Here is a 27,552-nt window from a genome sequence, read left to right as displayed (position 1 = left end):
AACAGCTAGCATAAGGCTTGCCACAAATCCAAACTGGTTATCATGATGTGTGCTCTGTAAGTTACCCATTTTTCCTAAAATCTTCCATTGAGTTATACAATGTGGAAATTATCATCTCTATCTGGCAGATAAAGAAACTGGGGCTTCAGCAAGGTTATACTCCAGATCCAAAGTCACCGAGCCAGTTGGTACAGATTGCCACCCACATCTCCTAGCCTGGGTCACTGAATGGAGCTTGGGTAAAAGTCCCCTGTCCTTCTCATCCTGTTGAACCCAGAGAGGAGCTCCTGATTCTCACAAAAAGTTCTCAGGAAAGAGGAGAGCTGCTAAGCTCTGCCCAGCTGCGAGCCTTTCAAAGACTTGTCACTGTTGGAACATTCTACGCTCATGTGCTATACTTGAATTTTGCTTCTAGAAACTCTGTCTCATGTTCTCTATTGTTTTGACTGAGTGACCTAGAAGGGAACTACATGAAGTTTATGTTATTTCATCACTTGCCTGAGTAAGTCTAATATGCAACAATGCTGGTACCATGGTAAAGAGCAAGTTGCCTTTCTTTAATGAGATCATCTGCAAAGGAGGTCCATCCACAGCACAGTTCTGAGGCCCTGAAATATGTTCAGAATTCTCTTTTCAGCCTCTACTTCTCACCAAATGCTACTCTTACACCTCACATAAATTCATTCATCAGAAACCCACTGCCATATAGCACTTCAGTTGCCATCTCAATTTCATATGGAAGACAGGTGACCTGTCCCCTGGTTAGAAAGAGTCCATGCAAACTTGAGCCAGTGAGGGAGTATCTTCATGGGTCCCTCCTACCATCCTACCACTTTAGAGGCCATGTTGCCTCAACATCTATAATGCCTCTCTGGTTTGGAGGGTTGGTGTTAGGTTTCAGTCTTGGAATAAAGCCTTGAGGATGCCACACATACACGTCTTCACACCAAAGTAGTAGAACATACTGAAATACAATTAGCCTAGCAAAAGCCTAGCTCTGTTATGTAAGGAACGCTATCATTATCCTAAGGAGTATTCTTTTTACAAAAACCAATGAAAAAGAAAATCATTTGGGATCCAATATAAGCTGTCTTTGCCTAAGGCTGTCAAACAATGACTTGAACAAAATTAATTGGTCTACAAAAAAAGAAAAAAAAAAGTCAGCACATAATGATGTAACACCCAATTTCCCCCAGCCTCCAAGTTTGGAGGCTGAATCCTTAATAACAAAACAAAACAAAATCCTTGTTATCCTGAAACTCTATGTCCTTTCCCTAAAAAAAGGCTCGTCAAATAATAGTAATAATAATAGTGTATATATATACATATATATGTATATATATACACACACATATATATGTATATATACATAATTTTTTCCCTTTTGGAAAGGGCCAGATAGTACACAGTTTAAGCGTTGTGGGACATACAGTCTCTGTCACAACCACTCCACTCTGCCGTCTTCGTGCAAAAGCAGTCATAGACAAAATGTAAACAAATGGATGTGGCTCCGTTCCAATAAAACTGTATTTATGGACACTGAAATTTGAATTTCAAACAATTTTCACATGTTACAAAATATTATTCTTTGTTTGATTTTTTTCCAACCATTCTTTGCTTGTGGGCTATATAAAAACAGGGAAGGAGCAAGATTTGGCCCACAGACTACAGTTTGCCGACCCCTGCTCTAAGCCAACACGTATATTCAGGTGACCCCCAAGTAGGCATCTCTACCAACTCAAGGATCAGGTCAACAGAGCCTCCCTCCTGGCTCCCAGTCTAGGACCTGAGTCCCAGGGGCCACTCCATGCACACTTCTCCAATGAGTGGCTTGCCTCATTAAAAAAAAAAAAAAAAAAAGTGGTGGCAGGGCACCTGGCTGGTCAGTCAAGTAGAGCTTGCGACTCTTGATCTCAGGGTTGTGAGTTTGAACCCCACATTGAGAGTAGAGTTTGCTTTTTAAAAAAAGACCCAGAAGACTGGATTTTGGAGTCAGACTCTGATCTGTTGCTTACCAAATGCCATCCTCATCCTTTCCCCCGTCCGAAGTTACTGATCACGTTTCACATTCCTACAAATAAGTAAATTCTGCAAGTTCATGGCCCTGAAACAGCAAGCAAGGTTTCTACCTCTCCACCTCAACTTCAGCTTTTACTAACTCCCTCTTTTCCAAACAACAGGAACTCTGGAAAGTAAGAGAGTTAACATTCTAATCCAATAGAGATCAGAGAACGTTTCCATCATCTATCAAGTGATTAAGACTCAGTACTGATAACTTTATTCATTCATTTCTGGGAAGTAACCGCTCTAGGCATAAATAAATTTAGGACGGATGGAGAAGCAGAGTATGAAGCAAGCCCCTAACAATTTAAAATTTTTGTAGATACTCCCATTACAGTGTCAGCAAAACCAGCATAACACAACACTGTGAGCTGAATTTTAGTCCTTCCCCTCCCTTTGCCTCCCTTCCAATTTCTGAGACTTAGAAACACTCACTTGGGGTGTCACACATTGGGAGAAGTGATGTCACCTCTCTTTCCGAGAAAGCACAAAAAGGGCATCCAGCTTTTTGGTTAATGATGACCAGCCTGAGAATTTCAGAAATGAGAATGGAGGTCCACTGCACACTACAGCTTCTAAATCATCCCCATGTCACAAATTCCAGAGTTTTATTCTGGGGCATTCCAAGAGGCAGAGGACTATCTTTGGGAACACTCCTGTGGCTTTATGGAAGGTCATAACTGATCAGGACAACGTAGCTCTTTCTAGGGTAATGAACTTGGGTATGCACACCCCAAACTGTGGGCTGTTGCTCAAACCCTGGCAGTGATGGGGATGGAGGGAAAACAGTTACCACAGTTTTTGAGACTGCCCACCCACATAAAAATCCAACAATGCACAAAGAACTGGCCATCTCAATGGCCACAGACAAAGATACTCATTTTCAAAGCTGAAGAGACCCAACTCCAAAGCAAAGCCTCACTTTCCAAGTGGAGCCTAATGTGAACTGTTCCATTTTCTGGCAAGAATTTCAAAAGTTTCCAAAGGCACTTAGGTACTCTTTTATGACAGAAACCCCAGAAATCACTGCAACTTGTAATGGGGACAGGGGAAGGAAAGCACAACCTCTGTGCTCTGTGAAAACAAGCCGATTTCTAAAAATTATTTTATATTCCAAAGGTTAAAATAAGATGACCAACTGTCCTGGCTTGCCCAAGACTGAAGGGGTACCTGGTTTCAGGGCTTTTGGTTTTAAAACTGGGATAGTCTGAGCAAACCAGAAGGCACTGGTCACCCAGAAAATCTCCCCTCATCGGGGTCTTTGGATTTTAAATTCAATATATCAGCCCAAACACTTAGCGTGAGGGAGGACACAAGGCTTACACCAATGAAAAAACATGAGTCCTAGCAGTTCTACTGAAAATGATTACAGAAAAGCTCAAAAACCACTAGTAAAAAAAATGCTACAGATTATCTCTGAGCCATAATGGAAAGAGGGTCATTCATTTGTACTATTTTTAGCTAATCCATCATGTCTAGAGCCCAAGTAAATAAGATGTGGGGGAAAGTTACAAAGACTCTGATGAACTCCTACCACCCTGAACCCAAAACCTCTGTCAACAAGGGGGCTCCTTTCAGAGGCATTTACAAGCCCCAGAGAGTTTTGGAACGCTTTCGAGACTAGGGCAGTCCTCTGCTATTATAGCTGAGTGCCATACCGCCCCCCCCCCCCCCAAGAAGGGAAGTCACTGTAACCCCCTGTGATATAATTACAATGAAACCTGGTCCCATTCATTCCCAACCAAATACCACCACCAATCCCCTAGAGGGCTGCTTTCCACCAGTTAGGCCTGTAGGAGGAAAGTGACAACCAACCAAGTTCAGTCAATACCCAATCTCAAAACATCTGTGATGTGTTAGACAAAGATTCAGGTCAGTTATCCGCTCCTTCTTCTTTCTCCAGTTTGAGCTCCAGGGCTCACCACTGGCTTTCAGAGCAATGATCTCTCACCTTCTACCGGACTAAATTACTATGAAGGTGACTTCCTTAGTCCAGTGATTAACTTGCCTATTTTAGACAGGCTTAACAATGGTGGTTGAAACCAAAAGAAGGTTATAAAGGTTCTTGACTCTTCTGATTGACCAAAACTCTCCATATCCCATGCTTAACTATAACAGATGCAAATATTAAAGCTAAAAAAGAAAAAAACCCTCTAATTTTGTCACAGCTTAGCCAGGTCTGACCTACCCAAGAGGCTGCTACACAATAAATAGAAATGTTCCAGAATTATAATTCTAGTAGCTGTTAATTTTCATGTGGGTAGAAGATATAATAATAAATTAGACACTGTACAAGATATCAGAGGCATTTCTTCTGGAGGTTGTTAAGTATTCCATCAAAGAGATTGATAATTCCAAAATAAATAAGTAATAATCAAACAGACCTTTAATAGCTGGGGGGGAGGGGGTGTGGCAAAAATGAATTAACAAAAAACCCTACAAAACGGGGCTCCCTACCTTCTTTTTGGAGTGGCTTCTTTCCTCCTCCTTCATGGCTTTGCTATTTTTCCCAGCACGGGACACCTTCTGGTCGCCAGACTGCTTAATGGTGATCTTGATCTCAGGGGGGCATATATAGTTCTCCAGATTCTTTGGGGGTTTCTTAGCCCGCTTGGTGGTCTGAATCTTCAGCTTCAGACTCCCCTCTGTAAAGTTTGCCTCCTTGATAGAAAATTCCTGTTCTTCCAGGCCATCTCCTGCAACCCATTTCTCACTGTCTGCATTTGAGTTGGAATCCACATCCTGCCCTGAGCCCAGTTCATCCTCCTCCTCTGGCTCCATGCGTTCTCCGCCCACTGGGATCCCCTTCCCAGGTCCTGGAGCAGAGAGCAAAGATTCTCCTGCACAGCCGGGAGCAGTCGGTGGCTTGGCTGAGGAGACAGGCAGGAATTCCGACTCGTCCCCCCTTTGCCGGGAGGTGCTTAAGATTTCCCTGGACTCCATGACAATCCTACAGTCTTCAGGAGTTCTCAGGAGGTGGGAGAGAAGAGGGGGAAAGGGAAAGGTGAGAAGCGAGGACACCCGAAATCCCAAGGACAAAGTGGTCCAGCTGCTGGGTTCAGAGTCCCAGGAATGGAGACACGGCCAAGTGTTCAGAAGAGGTCAGATCTGCAACTGAGAAACAGAGAGATAATTAGTCATGGCAGGAAGGAAAATGACCTCAAAAGTAACTCAAGTTCTAGAAGCCCCTTCCCCCTAATCTATGGCATCAGGGGGGAAAAAAAAAAAAAAAAAAAAAGATGGGAAAAAAAACAAACCAGAACATGCACATCCCCAAATTGGATTATATTGGATTATGTTACGCAGACACACACACACACACACACACACACACACACACACACACAGCCCTTCACTGAATGGTTAATTTTTCTGGCTATGGGCCCAAGAATAAAGATAGGAGCAGCCAGTCCTCCAGTTCAATACAAAGTTACAAGTTTCTTATACTGAAGCCACAGCTAGCTGAGTCACCATCAAAACCAACCATGACGAAAGGGAAGTCTAAAGTGTTGAGGCAGGTCTGTGGGAACCACGTTTGGCTGGCTTCTTGCACCACTTCCCTCTGACATGTGAAGAACAGTTTGCAAAGCTGAACACAACCCCTGAGCCACCCTCCGCTGTCTGGTTGGAAGGACATTTAGCTAACCTCCTGACCATTCTTTCTTTATCATCTTCCATGGTAAATTATTTCAATTACACAAAATTAGCTTTATTTCTTAAAACAAATGCAAAGCTTAGATGCAGGCTTGAAAGAGGAAAACATAAAGAGTTCAGTGGAAAATCACTTCTAATGCTGTGATTAATACAAAACAATCACTAAAAATGTTTCTGTCCACACAAAAGATATTTAATCATTATCAATTATTTAGATAAAAATAGCCATTCGAGACAGCTTTAATTCCCTTTCTGGTCCTTAAATAAAGTGGCATTCTGTCTACATGACAACAAAAAAGGGAAAAAGAGAGAAGGAGCATTTCACAGGCCTTTGGAGGTATCAGGAATGACTCTCCCCACCCCCCACCCCCAGGGTCTTTGATTCTGCCTTCCTTCCAGAGGAAACCAGAAACATCAGTCAGGTTCTCTGCAGACCATCATAGGACCAGCTAAACTATCCCTCACCCTTATTCACTGTATGTCCCATTATTCCCAGTTTCAGACTCGTCATTTTCAAGACCCAAAGGAAATGCAGTGCTCATCCTCAAGAGAAAACAGAGAGCCCCAGGGCTACACAAAATTTCAAGACACTATCTTCTTCCATCCCTAGGCTGCAGGTGAGATCACACTCAAGCCTTAAATAGCTCAATGGGCTGGGGTTTCCCAGCAGAAGACATTACTGCACACCTTCTACCTTGGAGCCCAGCAATTCAAGGTAGTAACCAGCAAATGTGCCCACCAGAAAATGCCTAAGAACTGCAAAGACACATTGAGAACAGCCAAAAATGAAGCCTGGAGACCGGGCATGTCTTTTCTCCCTCTGGAATCAGTACATTTTCGGCTGACATGGTGTGAGGAAGCTGGCCAGCAAGGCAGCCATTCTCTGCTCCCCAGAGAAGCCCAGGAGCATACTCGGCTCCTGGAAACCGCTCAGCCCTGCAGAAAGACACATTTACAACTGCTTCCTCTAAGGGGAAAACCCAAGGAACACAGCATTTCTGGAAGAGAAGAGGCTGCCCTAGTGAGAGCAAGAGCATCTTCACTGAATCTGTCACAAGAAGACTGGGCAGCCACCTGTGCCCCAGGCTACAGAAGGGACAAAGTCCCCACTTAGGGGCAGGGGAAGGCAGTTAGACCAGGTGACACTTGAAGTTTCTTTCACTTGTAAGATTATTTGTGTCATCCAGACTGATCTACCTTCCTAAAACTTTATATAATTTTTAAAAAGTCATATTCAAGTCAACATTCATTGAGGCCCCTCTTACTGGTTGTCGGGTACCACACTAGCTGTTGAGGAGACATCAAGATGCCTTAGAATGTGTCCCTGTGTGTCAAGCACCAATTGTCCAGTAGATCTTTCTCAGCTCGTACCCCGGGTCCATCCAAACTGCAAGCCATGTTTTCACAAGGCAGTAGTATTCAGTGGTTTGCTTCCTCTGGCAGGAATCTTCAATGTGACATTTAATTCCCTGGTACGTACTTATGAAGTTATTCTTGTGTCAGGGCAAAAGAGTGAGCCATGTTCTCCATTAAACGTTCCTAACCTAAACTAAATCCACCTGGACCTTTGAATGTCTATTGCAGGTTCTGTGCTGTGATAAAAGAAGATGAAATCTAACTTTAGAGGAATGGATAGTAGTGTGAAATGGTATATTATTAAGAAAATCTCTCCCATCAAAAAAAAATTCCCTTCAGAGTTCCTTATATTGAATGGTATAAATCATGAATTAATTGATGTTGAAGACAACATTTTGAAACTTAAAACTCAAGTTGTGAGAGGTCCACAAAAAAATGAAAATTCAACAATTTATTTTTCAGTGCTCCTCCAGTCAAGATCCTAAGATAACAACTGAAATACAGTCCCTTTCTTCAAAGAGTTCGCATTCTTGAAGAGAGATTTGGAAAACAACTACAACAAAGTAGATATTTATATGTCCTATAGTAAAGAAGAGAAACAAGGGAAGAGAAAATGTTTCCCACTTCAGTGAGGTACAGAGAAACAGATGGGAAACTACACAGGAAGGCTTCAAGGAGAGCACAGAATATGGCTTTGACCTTCAGGGGCTTCAACAGGTGGAGTGGGAAGAAGGAAAACATGGCAGACAGAGGGAACAGCATGCAGGGAGGCCTGAAGCAGGAGCCTGCAGGAGGGTCACGCTCAGGAAAGAGAAAGTTGACGCTTGGCCAGGAGATGTGGCACAAAATGGGGACTGGTGAGAGTTAAAGCTGGAGATAAAAGGTTACAACCAGATCACAGGACACCCTTGAATGCTATGCTAATGAGCTAGATTTTATCTTACAGGTAATGGAAAGCCATTTAAGGGATGTTAGTAGGAAAGAGGCACTCAAAGCTGCGCGTTAGGAAGATAATTCTGGCATGTAGTGTAAGGGGTGAATTAATGGAACCTGATATTAGAGGCGGGGGACCATAAGGAGGCTCAACTGAAATTCAATTCTTGTGGCATGAGGACCCGAACCAGGGCAGTCTGAGTATGACATGGTAAATAACAGAGATCAAACAGTAACACAGTTTCAAATCATCCCAATGTTCACGAACACGGTTTTCTGTACCAGTCTCACTTTAAGAATCCAGTCTCGGGGCGCCTGGGTGGCTCAGTCGGTTAAGCGTCCGACTTTGGCTCAGGTCATGATCTCGCGGTCTGTGAGTTCGAGCCCCGCGTCGGGCTCTGTGCTGACAGCTCAGAGCCTGGAGCCTGTTTCAGATTCTGTGTCTCCCTCTGTCTCTGACCCTCCCCTGTTCATGCTCTCTCTCTCTCTCTCTCTCTCTCTCTCTCTCTGTCTCAAAAATAAATAAATGTCAAAAAAAATTAAAAAAAAAAAAAAAAAAGAATCCAGTCTTAGGACTCATTAGCCACCAACCTGCATTGCCTTTTCAAGTCAAACCAGTCTCCACTGTGGCATTACAAACACAGAATTCTCTCCACCGTGGTATTTTTATAGAATCTTTTCTTATATCCCCTTCTACCGACCCATGCAATGACTGGCATATAACTGGTCCTCTCCAAATGTTTGTCGTGCGAAGGAATGAACAAGCAAACACACAGATCCCAAACCTTTCCATAGTTCAAGGTCATGCCCAAGCCTTCACTTCTTCATGGCAACATTTTATAAACTCTGGACCACAGCATTCACTCCCTGGCCTGACTTACACTGCACCCAGCTGTATAGTTTGCCACTAAATACTAGTCTTGCATCGTCTTCTTGCTGTTTCGAGCACACAAATCTTATTTTCCTTACTCAATCGCAATTCAGTCTCAGGCTAAGACCGACTGTGGTTGTACAACCCTTACATTTGCTTCAACACCGAGTGCAGGATTGGGTACTTGAAGGGCTTCAAGTTCTTTCTGAATGAAAATGAATTAGCCCCCTGACAGCTATTCAAAGTCCTGTGGTTCCAACTACTTTGACTGCAGCTCTGCCAGCCCAAGCGCCCTCTGTGAAATTCACTGCCTATGCTGAGGATTATAATCTAGCCCCCCATGTCCACATGCACCCCTCACCTTAAAAAAATAAAGAAGCTTTCAAAAGTGAAGAGCAAAGAAACCTAACCTGTCTGTTTACTTCCCCAGCACACAAAGCTGTTGTTCTTTTCCCTTCTCCCAGCACATACCTGCCACCCCAAATTCACCATTCACTTTTTTGGTGAGTCTGGGAGACAACTGAGAGTTCTCTTGTGGTGTACCCCTGCCAACATGTGAGCGTGAGCACACGCACCCACTTGTGCACTCACAGAGGAGAGGAGCCAACGCAAGGTGAAAACCTTTTGCCTTGTCACATTCCAGCAGTCAGCGACTCCTCCAGAGGGGGCGGGTGCACAATGGACACTCTGTACTTGGCTCAGGCTCCTAGTCCAAATAAAGTTAACTCTTTGGTGGCTTCCTGTAGGACCTGGTGTCAGGGCACAGGAGTAATAAAACTTGCTTAGGAAATAACTGCCCAGCAGGTCCCACGGAAACAGAGGGGCAAGAAGGGTGGTGATGTATTTGGAAAGAACACTGGGGGAGAAGTCCAGGAACTTGCCCTCTACCCATGGCTCTCCCTTCTACAGTGACTATTTGAGAGGCTGCTTTGAGTCCTTTACTCCACACTTAACTCAGCAATGAATAGAACAAGGTCTCTTCCAGACACAAGACTCTAATTTTACCCTGCACAGCCACAGACCTATGAGGACACTCCACATTAGATAGTGTGGACCTTCAGAATTATTTCTCTGAGGGACTTGGGGAATCCTGGATGGCTAGATGTGTCTCAGAACCCAAAAGAGTCCCAAGGAACGCATCCTCTCTACCGTTCAAATCTGCAAGATGGAAGAAGTTTTCCTAATCCTGAAGCCTTGGGAAACTCTTACTAATCCCAGAGTATAGCAACATAAATGCAAATTTTTGAGCCCCACTTATTGAATCAGGGCTCCCAGGGTGGGGTCCAGCCCTCTGGCTTTTCCCAAGCCTTCCAGATGATTCTGATGGGCTTAGGCTTTCCCTAATGTATGTACTTACCCCTACCTCCTGCCTTGACCAATGAACACGATTACTCTGTGTTTAAAGGTATTTCTCCCTTACATCACTATTCTGAGTCTCTGAATATACAAAGGTTGCATTTTTATTCATGCATGCAGTCCCAATGCCTAGCACTGTGCCCAACACATAATGGACACTCAAGAAATGCTGGTTGACTGAATTAATAAATGAACAACCCAACACGGCCTGGGTTTCCCAACATCATCCACCTCTCCCATCTGCTCTGCTCCCACGGCACCACCCACATGCAGGCCATCATCAGCTGGACTGTTGCCTTCCAAAGAGACAATATGGTGGAGCTGGCAGAGCCCTTGGCATATTTAACAGGAGTCAAACATGTGGATTCCGTACCTAGTGTTGTCAAGTAGGAGCCCACATAAGTCTTCTTTCAGCCTCAATGTCTCATCAGCAAGATGGAACAAATGCCTTCCTGGTCTACCTTATTAGGTTATGACTATTATCTTTTTTTAAATAAAACTACACATGCTCTTTATTAAAAAAAAATTAAAAACATGCACCCCATATGGTCTTAAAGGCAAACAATCTACAAATATACAAGAGTCCCCTGCCTCATTCCTGACCTTCCCCCTCTCACAGAACTCTTCTGTGCCCCACCCCCAGCCCCACCTCAGCTCTGTGTCCTGCAAATCCCCATAAGTCATTTCTTCCATCTTTACCTGTAAAAGCATAATCTCAGACCAGAAACATTTCCCCCTCAAAACTCTGTAGACTGTCTTCTAACATTGGAAATAACAGAAGAGAAAATGCAGGCCAGCCTGGTTTGTTTCCTTTGTAGGCAACTTGTTTTACGCTGTTATAGTTGAAGATCTTTCCTCCATTGTATTAGAATTTTATGAATGACAAAATGAGTACAGTGAAGATCCCTCTCCTTTTATTTTTCCTACAACATGATGAGCTTTTTGTATCTATAGAGGCAGGAATATCCCCTGCGATCATACCTCTTTAACTATTTCTTCTACTCAATGGTTCTGGCTTCTCTCTCAGTTTTTCCTGTAATCCTCACTTTAGCATTCCCATCTATGTCCTCCATTTCCCTCATTTTCTCTCTTACTGTTTTTATTTCTTGATTTTGCATTGTGGGAGAGCAAACCCCAAACTACCCTCCATGATACCAACTTAATTCTATTTTCCGTGTTCCCTTTGTCTCTATTGCAGATTTTTAATTCTGCTATTACACAGTTTGGATCCCTGCAGGCTTTCTTTACTTCATGCATCTTCCTTTCAGCTGATTCTGATGTTTTTCATCTCTGCACACTCCCTCCCTGTGACTCTGTGCTCCTATCCCACCGGCGGTCATGCTTCTTCCTGTTGCAGATGTCTGGCAGCTTCCTGAAATTCTTATTTTGCAGTTGTAGTAAATAATTTTCATGATACTGTTCCTTTTACCTTATTTGGGTGTTTTTCCCTCTAAGGCCTCCTGTTGGTTCTTGCTCTTTGCTCATGCTGTAAAGGAGAAGAGAGTCATACCAGGTAGTGTTCATCTACAGAAAAAGCACTGGGCAGCTTTTGACTCTACCTTCAGTCCACCTGGAAGGCAATCAAATCCTCGTCTCAGTGCTACTGCTGTTGTCAATGATCTCATCATCTAAGTTTCTCTTGAACAGTAATGGCGGTGTGCTGACAGCAGCCTCAAGGGGATCCTGAGAGCCTATCCTGTGTCTCTCCTCCCAACTCCACATTCAATGGGGTCAGGCTGGTAGTTTGAAAATTGGCTATGGTAAGAGTGTTTACACCACCGGAATTAGCAAACTTCACAAATAATGGCTTCAAAACAAATCTGCAGAACAGGGTGTTAAGCATTTACTAGAACACCATTGACAGTAGACATCTACCTACTACTGTTTTGCTGGACGATGAGGGCTTCTTCTGCCAGATTCTTTGAAATTCTGAAGAGCTGAAATCCCCAATATGCACTGTGACAAGGGCTCTTTGTGTCTACCTCAGAGCTGAACTTGAGGAGCCATCTCTGCCCAGAAGTCAATGCCCTGCTTCCACCCCTCTCAAACCTCCCTCCTTCAGACTTTTCCATTTGGTTTCTGAAAGCCATAGACTTTGAAGATATGTATAATGACAGCAGGGAGGAAACTATCTTCAGTTGTCTTATTAAAGTTGCCCATGCAGTAGACCGGATGACTGCCAATTTTTCTAGTTGACAGAAATTAGGAGTTTCTGATCTTAGAAGGCAAAGGGTGTAAAAGGATGGAATGTGATCCCACCTAACTACAGATAGGGAAGCTAATGTATGTTAACCTAGGTTCACTGGCCTAATGCTATAAGAACCCCTACTCAAATTCTTTTAAGAGAATTTAAACCAGTCACGATCTGACTGGTTTTGGAGGTGATTCAGTGTTCATCTTTCTTTATGTCACCTAAGGTATTTAGGTGGGGAGTCAGAAGTGGCCTTTCCCATTTCAAAGACTTGGCATGAACCTAGGGTCCTCCTCCAGCCCCCTTGAGTTAATAATGCCTCTTCATTACTCAGGCCCAGGTCTAAAGGCACTTCCCCAAGCTTCACAACCAGATCAGGACTCCCTATTTTGTGCCTTAACAGCACAGAGGTTTTCTTCACTAGCATTTATTATATTTTACAAATGCATGTGCCACTCATGGGTGCAACTCTGCACCCCGCCTCCTCCTGCACTAGACAGTATGCCCCTGAGGGTAAAAGCTAGTCTATTTGGCTCACCATGGAGTCCCCAGAGCCTGGCACAGCTCCTGATCCATGGAGCAATACTCCAAATCATTCACTGAGGAAATGCTGAATAAGAGAATGTGTCAAAGGCCACCAAGCACCATTTGACTCAGGTGCCCATGACTCTGAGTGATCTGCCCCTGAAATCCTTCCTGCTGCAGAAATACCCAGAGTAAATGCACCATAAACTCTGATAAATTGATCAAGTGACCCAACCCTTACCCAGCTCTCAATCAGTGAGGGCAACATAGCTCTGCTACGATGGCTCTCTCTAACCCTGCAAACACACCAGTGGTCTACAGTGAAAAATGAAGGTCAGACTCAGTGGCTTTTTTATACCACATATCTGGATGGTACCTTCCTATCCACAGATCACCTCCTCCAAGCATTGCTCCTGAGTTCTGCACCCACCAATTTCCCCAACAGTGTCTGCTGAGCTGTGGCTTCCCCAAAGTCCCCTGATTTGCATTGATTCATGGGATTCCCTCCTAATTCCTCCAGCTGACCTTTCTCCTCTCTCCACACTGTAACCTCTAAGTCATTCTTCAGGATTTGCCTCAAGTTTCACATTCTTCATGGAGGCCGGCTGAAACTTCCTTTTCTATTCCTTTCCCCTTGTATGTATACACACACACACACACAAGCGTGCGCGCGCATGCACACGCACACACACACTTACACTCACAGATGGTCTTGCTCTCACTTCCCTGAGCATTCTGCTACAGAGCATTTGGCAAACTACTGCAATGTTCCATGTACTTATTTCTCTCTTCCACCAGACCAGGAACTCCACAAGGGTCGGAGCTGGGTTTTACATGGATCTCTGACACAGTTCAGAGCACAATGAGCATACACAGTAAGGATCCAACAGCAAGTGTCCAAGCTATGTTTCCGCTTGAAAAGAAGAATGGAAGCAGCACCAATCTGATGTCACATATTTAGATTACTTAGCCTCTCTTTCCCACTTAGTAACTGTTCCTAGAAAATATGTTTACACTGTTCAAGTCTCATTTGGAAATTGGGTTATAATCCTACCTCAAGGGTTGTTTTGAGAAGTAATTGAAGATTAAATAAGATAATTATGAAAGAACATGTTGGGATCACCATAGTGGACACTCAAATATTTTGTTAAATTTGATTTACTTCCATAGCCTGTGTCATTTAAGCTAGTGTTTGGCTAATTGCTGCCTCTCTTCACAGATCCCAAGTAAAGCCTGAGGGGACAGGGGTTGGAGGCCAACCTCCCCAAACTCCCTATACAATAGGAAGCACATACAAATAGTTTAATTTGCACCTGGTAACTTAAGTGTTTGCTGTTGTTTTGACTATTGCTTTTCTTCTTCTTCCCAGTTTGTCTTATGGAGGAAACTGACTTGGTTTAGTCACAAATTACAGGCTCAATTCCCTGCTCTGCCATCTGGTGCTAGGTGGCCTTGGACAAGTTCCTTTTTTTCCCTGGATCTCCCCATCCCCGTCTTCAGAATGAAAGGGTGCAATAACGTAAACTGTGGCTCCTTCAGTTCTGACATTCTCAGCTGCTAAGCCTTATCTCCTGAACTTGACAACCAGAGTCCTTCAAAGTCTGGGCTGGTTCTTTCAACTTCCTTCTAGATCCTGCTGGTTCTATGGCTCCATCTGACTGAACCCCATGCAAAACTAAGGATCAGTCCCTGTGTTCAGGGATCTCCATGATAGGGAGAGAAGCAGAATCAAACTTCTGAGGCCTAAGGCTGGCACATTTTCCATTAACCAACAGTTCCAGCTCTAGCTTCAAAAATAGTGCCTCCTTTGGGAACCAATAACACAACACAACAGCATGAGCCTTAGAGCCTCTGGAGAGAGATCTGTACAGCTCTGGCTGGGCCAATCCCCAAGTTCGTAGGGCAAGTTCTACCTCTGGCATATCATCTGTTGCCTGTGTTTCTCCATGCAGTCGAGGAAAGCACACACTCACCGTGAGAGAGGTGGTAAATGTAACCAATGATCTCAACAGGTATTATGAGTTTAATCAAGACAGCAGCCCTGCAATACAGAAGACCTATTTTCATTTTACAGATGTAGAAATAATGGCCCAGAGAGGGTAATACTTTGCTCAAGGGCCCATATTACCTACACCAGATCCACAATCAAATCCAGGGTTTATAAGATTCCAAAGCCTGTACTCTTACATTTACATGATAATGTCTCTAAAACACAAAGTGATACCCCTAGCTACTTCTACAGATACGAGCTCCAAGACCAGTCTGCCACCTGACTTTTCATTTTACTTCCAAATCCTGAGTATCAGTTTTCTCACCTGCCCTCCAAGTCTTTTCACCAAACTTTACAAAGACAACAGTAAATAGCATATGCAGAATAGCACCTAAAAGGTGAAATACAGCAAAATGTAAGAAGTAACTGTAGTCATAGTATTTCCTGTCCAAATAGAGTAGAGAGAGCCACCTGGCAAAGAAAATGATCCTACGTTTTAACATGCATCTAGTTAGTATATAACGAGTGCTTTAAGTTTTTTATTTAACCCTGAGATGTGCCCATTTTAAAGAAAAGAAAACTGGAGTTGAGAAATTAATTAAAGTCACTGAGATGGTGCTCTTTGACTTCAAATGTCATTTGCTTTCCACTCACTCATCATGCCACCCGTCTTCAAATACCCAGAGTTAGCAGCCACTTAAACTCTGGTCCTCCACCATGCCATTTGTAAACTGGGGATGAAAATGATAGACGTACATGAAGGCAATGGAGATAAACTAAACAATCCAACAAATAATAAACTCGACAGTTTTTCTCTCAAGGGTCTCTAGTTCTGACCCCACTACCTGTTCAGTCCTAATTCAAATTCCTCGACTTCTCAACCATCTGATTCCACAATCACTTTGCTTACTGTCATTTGAACATAAAGTATAATTTGACACCTACATGCTTGTGCTTCTTCCACAAAGGAGATGTATGGCATACCAGAGCTAAACAAATATTAGCTCTATTCCCTTCCTTTATGATATTTCTCCTTCAGGAATCTTGAACTGCCTTTTAATACCACATTGTTACCAAAACTTGTATGTCTTTCCTCCAATTATACATTAAACTCCTGTTGATAAATGCCAGTATCAGAGCATTTTTATTCTCCAGAGTGGCTGATTCCCATTCTAAATGCTCGTATATAGTTTTATTTTTTATTCTGAAAATACCTCTTTTGAATACCAGACTGAAGAGTTGGTAGCTAACAATACCAATGGTAGATGGGACAGTCAGATGTCAGGGTTCTGTCCTGTGTGTTATGTGTGAAAGTTCTCTGACTGGCACATCCTTCTGCTCCTCACATCTATTCCCCTGGCATTCTGAAAACTCTGGTCATGGCTCCCATCTCAACATGCAGCCTTGGCCTTTTTCTCACAGGACCCCCATTTCATCTGTCTGGCCATCTGACATTCCACAGAACCCTGGTCTCTGAGAAGTTATCTTCCTTCTGCCTCTATATTCTCAAGTTGAGCTTCTTCTCTGCAGATCTGAACCTATGCAAGACTGTCCCATTCATTGTTCAGGACTCAGCCCAAGCCCCACCTAGTCCCTGAAGCTTTCTGGGATCTGTCCAATGCCAGTGGTTCTGGCCTTCCCTGCACTCCCAATACAGTTCAGTTAGCCTTAGATAGCTGCCTTTCATGAGTTCTTATGAAATCTTCCACCAGACTGAGGGCAGAGACAATGTCCTCTCCATCCCTTGGTGTCCTTGCCTCCCCACCCCCAGCACCCATCAGAGTCTCATCACATTCATATTTAAATGTCAAGGAGTGTACAAAGTCGGTTGAATCAGAGGGCTGAAAATGAGTTTGAATGAAAACTATGTACAGCTAGATTGGGTCCAACTTAGAGACCTTGTCCTTCCCACTGAGAAGTCCTCAGACCATCAAGATGCCTCCTATGGGTGATCAGCCCCTCAATATCAGCCAGTTGGACCTTGTCATCAGGGGCACCCTGCTCCTGTGTGTGTGTGTGTGTGTGTGTGTGTGTGTGGCAATTCCAAACTTACATTTGAACTTTGTCCCACCTCTGCTCCTGTGCCAAAGCTATTTTATCCACTAAGAATATCCCCTTATTCCAATGCTACTGTCAAACCCAATACCACATCCTTCTCAAAGCCTTCCCTGACTGCTCCTGATCACACAAATAGCATAATTCCATTAGATCATACTCCTACTTTGGCTGCAGACTGAAGCTTTCCTTTTGAGCTATGCATGTCTCTACAGATATACTATCCACTCTCCAAGGGCAAAAGCCATGTCTCATGGACCTTTTCCACTGAAAAGTATCAGGAACAATGGCTCACACAGCAGCAATGTTGAGATTTTAATAGATATTTGTGGATCAAAAAACTCACTGTAAGTGAGCTCTTGAGAACAAAGTGATGAGCAGAAAGAAGGCCCACATGGCTCTGACATCATATTATTGTTTTTAGCCACCATTATTAACCAAATTAAGTATTAATTTAATACTTAAAAAAATCAAGGTCTCATAGCTCAAATAACAATAGGTCACAGAAAGAGCCACTAACCACTGCAAGGAACTTGCCATCCAGATTTCATTATTCTGCTACAAACACAACAATGGTGCCCCACGGCTTCTGATGAGCATTCTCAGGCTACTATGTTGGATCCATCAAGTTCAGCATCTCCGGTCTTCCCATCTCTCCAGCTCCAACCCCAATTTCAAACCCAAGCAGTTTTTTTCTACTGACAGAATTGCAAATCTTTGGCAGACAGAAGGAAAAATGAAGAAATTGTTCTTCACCAAGTTAGGCTAATAGTGTCACCTGGTTTTCCCCCTATCCCAAGTAAATCCTAGAATAAAAGTAACTGCCACGTCTTGGTAGCTTATAGAACCTTCCTCTTCCTAAATATCCAACCAGGTGTTCCTTGGTGAGTAGGTAAGAATTCCCACTGAACTTTCAGAGGGCTTCAGATCAAAGCTCAACTTTCCTGATCCCACCCCACCCCAAATCACAGAGGCTTCTGGCTTTGGACAAACTGGGGATCGTTCCCTTTGACCTCAAAATGCACAGAAACCAATCACCAGCTGTTATGGAACCCTGGCCAATGCAGGACAGACTCTGCTGAGGACATCCCAGAAGCACAGGCATAGCCTGTGCCCAGCCTACACGCCCAAAAATAACACCCAGCCCCCCAGATCCATGAGGGCTGTGGAGTAGCCACAGCAGAGATTCCAGATGCTTACTTAGCACAGGAGGCAGTAGCAGAGCCCAGATAGGGAATATTACACTCCAGATTTTCTAAACCGTCTGCATCAGCTCCCTCTACTCCACTCAGTTATCTCACCAAAGGGGGCCAGTATTCAAAAAAGATGTAGAGAATCAATCTTTTTCTTCCTTCCACATGATTCTTTATCTTATTCTTTATGATATTTCTTCACACTTAGCTCACCATCCATCTCAGCCTCTCCCTGTCCCTGTCCTCCAAGTCTGGCTCTCTGGTTCTAACTGGGCAATTTCTGCTGACCCTATTTCCATTTCTAGAGCTCTTCTACCACAGCAAGCACTTAGCAAAAGGCACAACTCCTCAGTGGGATTGGTTTGGATGGTTGCTGGGCTGCCATTAAATGGGTCTGAGAAGCTCTGAGCTTTAAAAAAAAAAAAAAAAAAAAAAAAGCTTCAAAACTCCTAGGACACTTCTAGCTATAGAATCACAAAATTTCAGAATGGTCCCCTCCATCCATAGCAACCAACCTCATTCACTTCGAGGTGCCCCAAGCTAAGAAGGTGTCCCCCAACATATGCTAACGGGTGGCCAGCCCAACATACAGTCTGCCTCTCAGGAGCCCTTCCTGGAACTGAGCACATTTCTCTGCTCTGGCTTCCTTTCCAGTGCAGCCAGCCTCACTGTCACCGAGGAGCAGGGAAGCACTGGGATTAAAGTAACAAAGAAGATTGCGCAGTTAAGTACCAAAAGAAGTGTGGTGGACAAAAATGCAACCGGAATTTTCAGAGAAAGTCAAGAGCTATGTGTGCTAGTGTGGCAATGAGCCTCTAGTAGGCACTTAATAAATATTTGATGATTGAATGAATGAGTGAATCAGTGACTGTTAGGATGTGCACGTGGTAAAACATCATTATCTCTTAGGCTTCGAGGGAGAAACAGAGTGGGTGACTGCCCCTGAAAGATGGCCAAAAGTATAAAAAGCCATTAACATAAGTGGTTATTATTCATTTTGTTTAAGAGGCCTTCATTGTGTTGCTTGACAGTGCAGAGCTTTGGTATACCTTAAACAACATTTACTTTTAATATCCTATCTTTGCATAAATTCTGTGATTCATGCATGCAACAGAAATCACTCCTAAGTAGGAACAGGGCTTTGTGGGCAAACCTGGCTCCTTTCTTTAAGGATTCACACAGCCTAGGGCGGTAGTGACAACAAACAGCAAAGCAGCATGAGCTGGTTGCCAAGCAAGTGCTTTATACCTGAAGTGCTCTAGAGACCAGGGTGCAGAGCTGAGAGCTGGTCTGATATCCTAAGAGGTAAATGCTCTGACTAAAAGGGACCAATCAAGACACCTTCCAGAGAGGAGGCAGAAACAAAGAGTGAACTCAGGTGCAGAAGTGGACTCCTGTACAGAGGTCCCAAGGTGAGTGAAGAAACCAGTCTGATGGGAGCAGAAGCCAGCAAGTGTTGTGTAAAATGGGGTACACTGGAGAACACTACCAGGTGCTTAGTGCAGGTTGCTGGACAGGACAAGCCGGGAATCATGAGAGAGAGAAAGAGAAGCAATCTAAAGGAGGCAGGGAGCAAATGGACTGTGAAAAGCTTTCCTGATTCTAGACACCCTACATGGTTCTCTGGGACAGAGGCAATCTTGCTATGAGCTCTTTTCTTGAGAGAGGCTAAATACTGTCCTGAATGTCACTGCTCAGCCACTAGGGCTCCCTAAGGAGAAACTCCCCCTCACTCTCTCCAGCTTGCCCTAACTCTCTGTGTACCTCCGTATCTTTTTTCTTTTCTTCTTCTCATTCCTAACGCTAAGAGCATTTCCTGAGTGCCTATACACCTGCGAGTCCAAATTGCATCTTATCTGAGACTTTGAGTCTTAGATATGCATGACATATACAAGGCCTCCAATAATTCAACTGATTTATACACACACACACACACACACACACACACACACACACACACATTTTTCTTGTGAGTCAACTCAAGAACAGAAAACAAGTATTCCCTGACTGTCTTAGAACACAAGGGCCCCTGTTGGCATTTCTGGTCACACCAAAGGGTTATTAATCTCTGGGCTATGGTGACAATAATCCCAGGCACCAGTTTCCAGGAGGCAGCATGGAAATCCTCTCAGAGTTCAATTACAGAAATTAGCTGGTATTATTTAATCCTTACAATGCCTGTGAAGTAGACAAGCTAAGCATCTTTATCCCTATTTTCCTGATTAGGTTACTGAGGCTCAAAGAAGTTAAATAACTTGCCAGGGGCCATTTAACTGGGAAGTAGCAAGGACAGGATCCAAAGCAGATCTTGTCACTTCAGGTGTAATGCTCTTCACACTTTAACATCCGGTCCCAGGTGGGCAACCACCTTGTCATTTCAGCAAGTCACTATGTCAATTGCCTCATCTTCTGAATGGGGATAAACTCCTTATCTGGCCTCCCCCCTTAGAAGAATCAAGGGGGCTGATGTGATATGAAGCTATGTTGAAAAGAACAAAGACCTATGCATATGAAAGGATACTTCATACTTTTGATGGGAGAAGTTGGGTAAGGGAAACATTTCTCCAAGCTGGCAAAGTTCTGCACCTGTTATCTGCTTACCATTCATCCTTATCCCTCCCCAACACTTGGAAGGGTAGAAGCCTCAGCTTGCCTGGGGTCAGTTCAGCTGGCTTTACCTACGATTATCTCTCATGGGTCTGCTGATCACAATCCATCATCAGTTCCTGGGAGGGCTGCCTGCTTCCTCCCCAGGTGTTCTGTGGACTTCAGGGCTGTTCAACTCTCTGCTTCACCCTGGCATCATTTGCTCTGAACAGGATAGGAAGTCAACTGGGAGTTTCTAAGCCAAAGGCCACTGAAAAAAAAAAAATGTTCCTTCAACTTTGGAGGGTATCCTCTGTGGATAAGGAAAAGAAAAAAAAAAAACACTCTAAAAGGGACTCTGCTCTGACCAGAAACTTTGAAAGATGGTTGGAACTTCCACTTGAGAACTCTAAGGGCCCACTAACTTGCACTCAGCCATCTAAGGTTACCAGTTCCCCCCCAAACCTCATATTGCCCCAACTTGGTATGTCTAAGTGGGCATCAGAATCTAGTTGAAGGCTAAGGGAAAATGGAAATGAAAACCTGCAGCAAAACAAAACTTTAGGTTAGCTTCTATCCCCCAAATTCATGAAGTAGTACATTCTGTGGACACCTTGCTATTTCCTTTTCTGCATTTATCAAGTGTTAGGTTGATGAAAGTGACTGAAGCTTGATGAAAATTTGGTGAAATACCAGGGTTGCCTTTAGAAACAGTTCTGGATGAATCTTAAACCTATGTCTATATGTACGACGGTAATCCTGGCCTCAACCATTTTGGTAAGCTCACCAGGTTTCATAATAGACCACAGAACAGGAGTGAAGTTGGATACTTGTTCTCTTCATTGCAAGAACCCAAGGACCAAGCACAGTGGTATGCAGCAAGGATTCTGTGAGGCTTCCTTTTTTCCAGGGAAGGGCTGTCCCACTTCAGGGCAAGAGCAGCCCCCGTCCTGCCCCCCACCGGCCCCCCACCCATAGACCTCTCCCACACAGTGGGTCCCTGAATAAACTCAATAACATCATCCCATTTTTTTAAGGCACTGCTACTCCTGACAATGCTAATGTGTTAATAATAATTTACCCCATTCTTCTGGCAAGGGCAGAACTGAAGCAACTTGAAATGCCATCAGCAAAAAATTATTTATTTCCCATTCCTGAGCAGAGAGAAAACAAGGTTTCATTGGCTGGGTCTGCCTTCAATAGCTTTCTGGTTTCAATTAAAACTTCAAGTCTCCAAGGGAAAAACTGGCATTCTGGGAGGCTGAGGCCCAGCCAAGTTTCAGTGTCTCTGCAAGAATCAAGAAAGGACATCCCATCCATCTAGCCTCTTCTCATCTTCCTCCTTTTGCATATTACAGAGAAGCTTCGAAGCAGAGATTGAAGTACAACTAAAAATAATGACTGGCTTGAGAGAACTCTCCTAGAGGTATATTTTTGTGCCAGAGAAGTATTGATTCGGCCCCTAATGGAATTGAAAGTCAAGATAACAGCAGAAAGGGAATCAGGGATCCAGGGGAAATGCCTACCTATTTATTTCTTCTTCGGCAAACTCCTGCCTCCTGCCTCTCCCCACCTACCTTTCTCAACAAAATTCTACAAAGATTCCACGCAATGTTTTCTGTCTCCCAACCCTCACTGAGGTTAGGTGATTTACAAAGTAGCTTGCTGTGAATAATATGAGTACATGACCAGAAGCCCTGATGGCACCAAAGAGGCTCCTAGGTTCACTCAGGGATACCCCTAGGATTCCCCCGTGTGAAGTCCAGAACTGGGCCTGCCCAGCAGCGCCTTCCTATGTAACATTATGATGTTAACGTACAAAAGATCGGATTACAGCCCTTCACTTGCCTAGCCCATTTATGAACATATAAGGCAGTTGATATTTTCTCCTAAGCCAGAAGTGGCCCTCTCCTACCATACCGCCGCTTCTCAGCCACTCCCCCTTATGTTCACTACAAGCCCTCCCCTCCCCCACCTCCAGTTTGTTTATTCCAGTGACACGTCTATTTTCCCAACTCCGGGAGACGAGTCCGTTTCCCTCCTCTGGCTCCCGATCACATTCCCTCACCACCTCCTCCCCCAGCCCAGCTCAGGTTACTAGAGTGGCTAGCAGCGCCCACAGCCCAGCTTTTGCACCAATTCTACTTCCCAAGACGAGGAATTTTTTTTCTTACTGGGGGAGGGGAGATCTAGTGCAAAGCAGCACTTTCAGAGTACCTGGTCTCCTTATCTTCTTAGACCACCTTCCCTAAGTTTACAAATACTCTGTGCTTAACCACACTCCTCGGATCTGTCCTAACGCCCGTCTCTGGTAGGAGGCAATCCCATTAAGCACAGAGGAAAGCAGAACATCTTCAGCTACACTCTGAAGCCTTGGACAACCGTGTCAGGGCAGGAGATCAAGCCTCCCCGCGGGAGTCTTGGGAGTCTGGGATGGTGGAAGCCACAGAAAGGAGGAGAAAGGGGAGGGAATGACCAGGGATTGTAAACTGGCTACATTTTAAAGAGCTACAAACTTTCTCCTCCCTCACACGCCCCTGGCCAGTTTGGCCCCGCCTCCCCATCCCAGCCAGACAACATCTAACTGGGGTGAGCAAAGGAAACTCTCCCAGAGGGTCCAGGTCTGGCCCCAGTGTTGCAGATGTGGCCTGCACAGAACAACACCCTTCCTCTCTACGTCCCTCTTCTCTACTACACTCCTGTCTCCACCTCCCAAGACACACACACGTTTGCAAACGAAGATGAGTTTGAATGGGGGTAAATCAGATTTACCTGAGTGAACTACTAGAGGGTAAGAGGTGGGGCCCCAACAGCAAGATAGTTTTAGTGACAGCTACTTTATAAAACTAGTTTTTTGTATGAATCTACAGGAAAAGAAGAAAAACAGGAAACAGAGTCAAGGAATGAAAAGGAAGAGAACAAAAAAAAAATAATAATATTATTGAAAAACAAGTAGTATTAGATTTCCTTAAAGACCACGGACTCCAACCAAACTTTAGGGGGAAAGGTGTGGATAGTGGAGGGTAGGGGGTGAGGGCGTGGAATGAAAAGTAGCTGTTGTAGATTCCAGAATAAACTGCCCTTTTGGAAGAGTTTCTGAGGCGATAAAGAGACACACAAATTGGCCTTTTAGTATTAGACGCCAACCATGAGATTATCAGGACAGTTTATTTGAAGCGGAAACGAATCGGAAATCCTTCCCTCAACAGTCCTTTCAGATGGATATACACACCCTCAGAACCCACACAGACACACAAAAAGAATAAATGCAGCATCAGGGGGCAATAAGAACCCCCTCCCCACAACTCCCCCAGTACCTCTAGCCTCATCTTCTACTTCCAATTGCACAACTTTCCGATCTCCAAAGAAAATATTCCCAGTTGGATCCGATTTCAGAATTGTTGTAAGCGTGTGGGTCAAGGGAGGAGGGGTGTTTGCAGCATGTAGGGGAGGGGGACTGGAAGACAGCATTTAGGCAGTCACTTATTTTTTTAGAAGCAGCATGCTCTACCGATCAGAAATTGCTATTACCCAGCAAGGCTTCCATCACAAACAGACACCCCAAACAGCATCACCGTTATCACCATCTTGCTAAAGATCTGCCCAGTCCAGTTTACCTGACTTTGTCTCTGTGGAACTTCTCAGACAGTATTTTAGCCAAAGAGATAATGGTTTGAAAGACAAAAACAATAAATCGATACTGAAGGGCTCCCTTTCCGGAGTGATTTCCCACTGGAAACCACCGAACGGGGAAGCCTGCCGTTAATTCTCAAGCCCAGGGCTCCTCTAGAAACACACACAATGCGTGCTTTCAAAAAAAAAAAAAAAAAAAAAAAAAAAAAGGCATTCGTCTGCTTTTAAGGGAATTCCTGTCTTTTCAGAGTCCCAAAACCGGAGAGCACGAGACAGAGACTCAGATCCATTGATTAAGATTTTAAGAGAAAGACTAACACACAGCCACAACACAAGCACACACCAACCTTCGCCGGCTGGACCACTTCTTCCCTGTTCTTCTTTCTATTAACGACACGTTAGATTCTGATACATGCCCCCCCCCCCAAATATCCAATGTAGCTCTCTAGCTCCGCTTAACCTGCAAGTTACAAAGAGACCCCCCAAAATAATATATATGTCTACCTATCCTGCTGCCTTCCCACCTCTTTCCCTACCCCCTCCCCCTCTCGAGTCCACTCCACCAACGCCAAACCCGCCAGCCCAGGCAGCCGGCGGCAGGACCGAGGGAGGGTGCAAAAGGCGGGGTGGGGGGGGTGGGGGGGGGAATCAGATTAGGCGAAACTCAATAAGCGACCAGCCCTCCAGCCCGACGCTTCCACTATCGCCGCCGCCAACGGGCCACTCCAAATGAGCCAGCATCGCTGCCCACCCGCGGGCGGGCCGGAATCGCGCCCATCCTCCGCAGCCTGGCGGGGACCGGCATCCCGCCCCCTCAGCCCCGTCTCCCCCTTCCCGCCCGGTGCAAAGTCAAAGCCCCGGCGAGGCGACGTTAACTTTTGCATACAGGGCACACACACCGCCCCCGGCCCCGGGCGTGCGGGGGCCCGGGGCGCCGCGGGGAGGCTGGGCGCCGTGCTCCCGGGCCAAGGTCGCCGCGTGTGCTCACCCATGTCCCGGCGGCTCCGGATCCGCTGGCCCCGGTGCTCGCTCAGATCCCGGCTCCCGTCGCTTGCCCGAGCCCCCAAAGGTGCTGCTGCGGCAACTCCATGGCGATGAGCATCTGTCAAACCGCGAGCCGCGGGCGGGCCGCCCTCGCTCGGGGGGCGCCGGGGCCCCCGGGCGCGCGGAGGCGGCGGCGAGCGGCGGGCGCCCCGGCCGGCCCCGCGCTTCCCGCCCGGCGCGGCCGCCTCCGCCGCGCCACCGATTTATGGAGAGAGATATCAAGGGGGAAAATGGCGTCTCCGGAGCCCGAGGAGTCCTGGAGTAATCACATTCACACACACACACGCCCGCACGCACACACACTCGCACACACTCGCACACAGGCGCGCGGCGAGCCCGGCTAATTTTAGCAGGAGCCAAAAAAAAAAAAAAAATTATATATATATATATATATATATCTCAGTCTCTCCGATCAATGCTATTTTTTCCCCCCCTTTCTTCAAAGGATGGATTGGAGCTTTAAAAAATGTTGCCGGGTTTGGGCTCGCAGGAGGCGGCGCGCGGAGGGCGAGGGCGCTTTTGCTGAGCTGTGCAGTTCGGTCCGCGGCGCCGGGCGGCCCTGCCCGCCCGCTCGTCCGCCCGCGGTCGCTAGTGCTGCCGCCGCCGCCGCCGCCGCCGCTCCATGGCCGCGCCCGCCCCGCGCCCCCGCCGCGTCCCCTCGCCGCCCGCCCGCGTCCCCGGCGAGCGCTGGAGTGGGGTCGGGCCCGTGTGCCTGCCTCCCGCGCCCTCTCCCGAGTCCCGGAGTCCTAGTGAAAGGAAGGGGGAGGGCGCGGGCGGGGGAGGGGGGAGGATCGGAGCGGCGAGCCGAGCGGGGACCGCCACCCCGCGATCTGCCTCGGAGGGGGCGCGGGCGCCCACACAGCTCGCCCCAAGGACCGGGGGCCGCTTCCCCGGCTCGAGCCGGGGGAGGCGCAGCCAGTAACCACCAGCGAGCGACCTCTCCCTACACCCTCCCTCTCTCGGTGAATTTCGGTAAATTTCGATCAATTGGAGGGAGTGGGATCTTGCTGGGGGAGGAGGAAAACAGTTCGTGGAGGCCGACCGGTGACCCCTCGCCGCCCCTCGCGCCCCTCCCGCTCCCCAGCGCCCTCGCGGCCCAGTGGCTCCTGCGCGCCGGAGACAGACGCGGGGACTGGGCGGCCGCGGGGACCACCGCGGGCTCGGAGCGGGTTCCCGGGCTCAACACTGCCACTATCTGACACAACAGGAGCAGTGTTGGGGGGGAGCAGCGCGACGAGGCGCGAGATGTGATAGGCTCTGGAAACTGGGTGCATTTTTTTTAACCTGGCAATTACATTTCACTTTCAGGGGGTTATTTTTTATTTTATTTTACTTTACTTTACTTTTATTTTATTTTATTTTATTTCATTTTATTTTATTTTATTATTTTATTTTATTTTACTTCATTTTACCTTATTTTATTTTATTTTATTATTTTACTTTATTATTTTGTTAAGCAACGTATATGCACTCAGTTGCTTATGTGCATATTTTTATTATTCACAAAAATTGGACACTTGATGAAGGGAAAGACACGGAGAGATGGCACATGAACGTTGGCATGCAAGTTCCATCTTTAGGGTGGTGGAAAGAATAAGATGAAATATCTTCAGTTCATACAAAATATGGTGGCATTTTAATCCCTTTGAATGTTTGTATTTGGGCTGCAAAAAAGGGAGCTTTTCCAGCAACTCACTTGCAACTGAGGAATGGAACTCCTCAGGGACATTTGTATTATAGCACAATATAGGACACAGGATTCAAGTTTTGAGGAAGGTTTTTCTTAAAGACCTCTGGGTAGAGTGTACTCAGAACTCAGATTCTGGGAGGACTATGACGACTCCCTTCTATACAGGCGTTTTTGAACATTTGGATTGAGGAATTGATTTGGTAATGACTGGGGATGTCCCCTTACCCTCCACATCAGCCACTGACTACCCTGGTCGACTGCTGGTTTGCATTTTACCACAGAGGGTCTTCATTCTCATCACTCTGGTCACAGTACTGCTGCAGTGAAGGGGGACAAGGGAGACTGCGTCTTGGTGGGCGGATGCCCCTAACTCCTCTCCTGGTTCACGTCCCTGGATGAGCTTCAGTCTGGTTC

At 45.6% G+C, this 27,552-nt stretch overlaps 1 protein-coding gene across 4 annotated transcripts in view; it reads right to left on the bottom strand.

The window, feature by feature from the left end:
• SETBP1 (SET binding protein 1) overlaps positions 1 to 25,722 on the bottom strand; it is a 376,778-nt gene extending 351,056 nt beyond the window's left edge. For 2 of the 4 annotated variants that reach the window (XM_045457590.1, XM_045457593.1), the window contains exons 1-2: positions 25,393 to 25,722; positions 4,519 to 5,175 (exon numbers count right to left, since the gene is read on the bottom strand). In XM_045457590.1, the coding sequence (XP_045313546.1) occupies positions 4,519 to 5,004 (486 nt within the window). In that variant the 5' untranslated portion in view covers positions 5,005 to 5,175; positions 25,393 to 25,722. Of the gene's footprint in view, positions 1 to 4,518; positions 5,176 to 20,863; positions 21,014 to 24,751; positions 24,846 to 25,392 lie in introns of those variants that run through there. The other 2 variants (XM_045457591.1, XM_045457592.1) reach the window with 2 other exon arrangements.
• Positions 25,723 to 27,552: the final 1,830 nt, after the last annotated feature.

The sequence above is a fragment of the Leopardus geoffroyi genome, chromosome D3 (assembly GCF_018350155.1).
Source record: "Leopardus geoffroyi isolate Oge1 chromosome D3, O.geoffroyi_Oge1_pat1.0, whole genome shotgun sequence".
NCBI classification, from domain to species: Eukaryota; Metazoa; Chordata; class Mammalia; order Carnivora; family Felidae; genus Leopardus; species Leopardus geoffroyi.
Note: the sequence above shows the minus strand (reverse complement) of the source record. Positions and strands in the feature narration are given on the sequence as shown.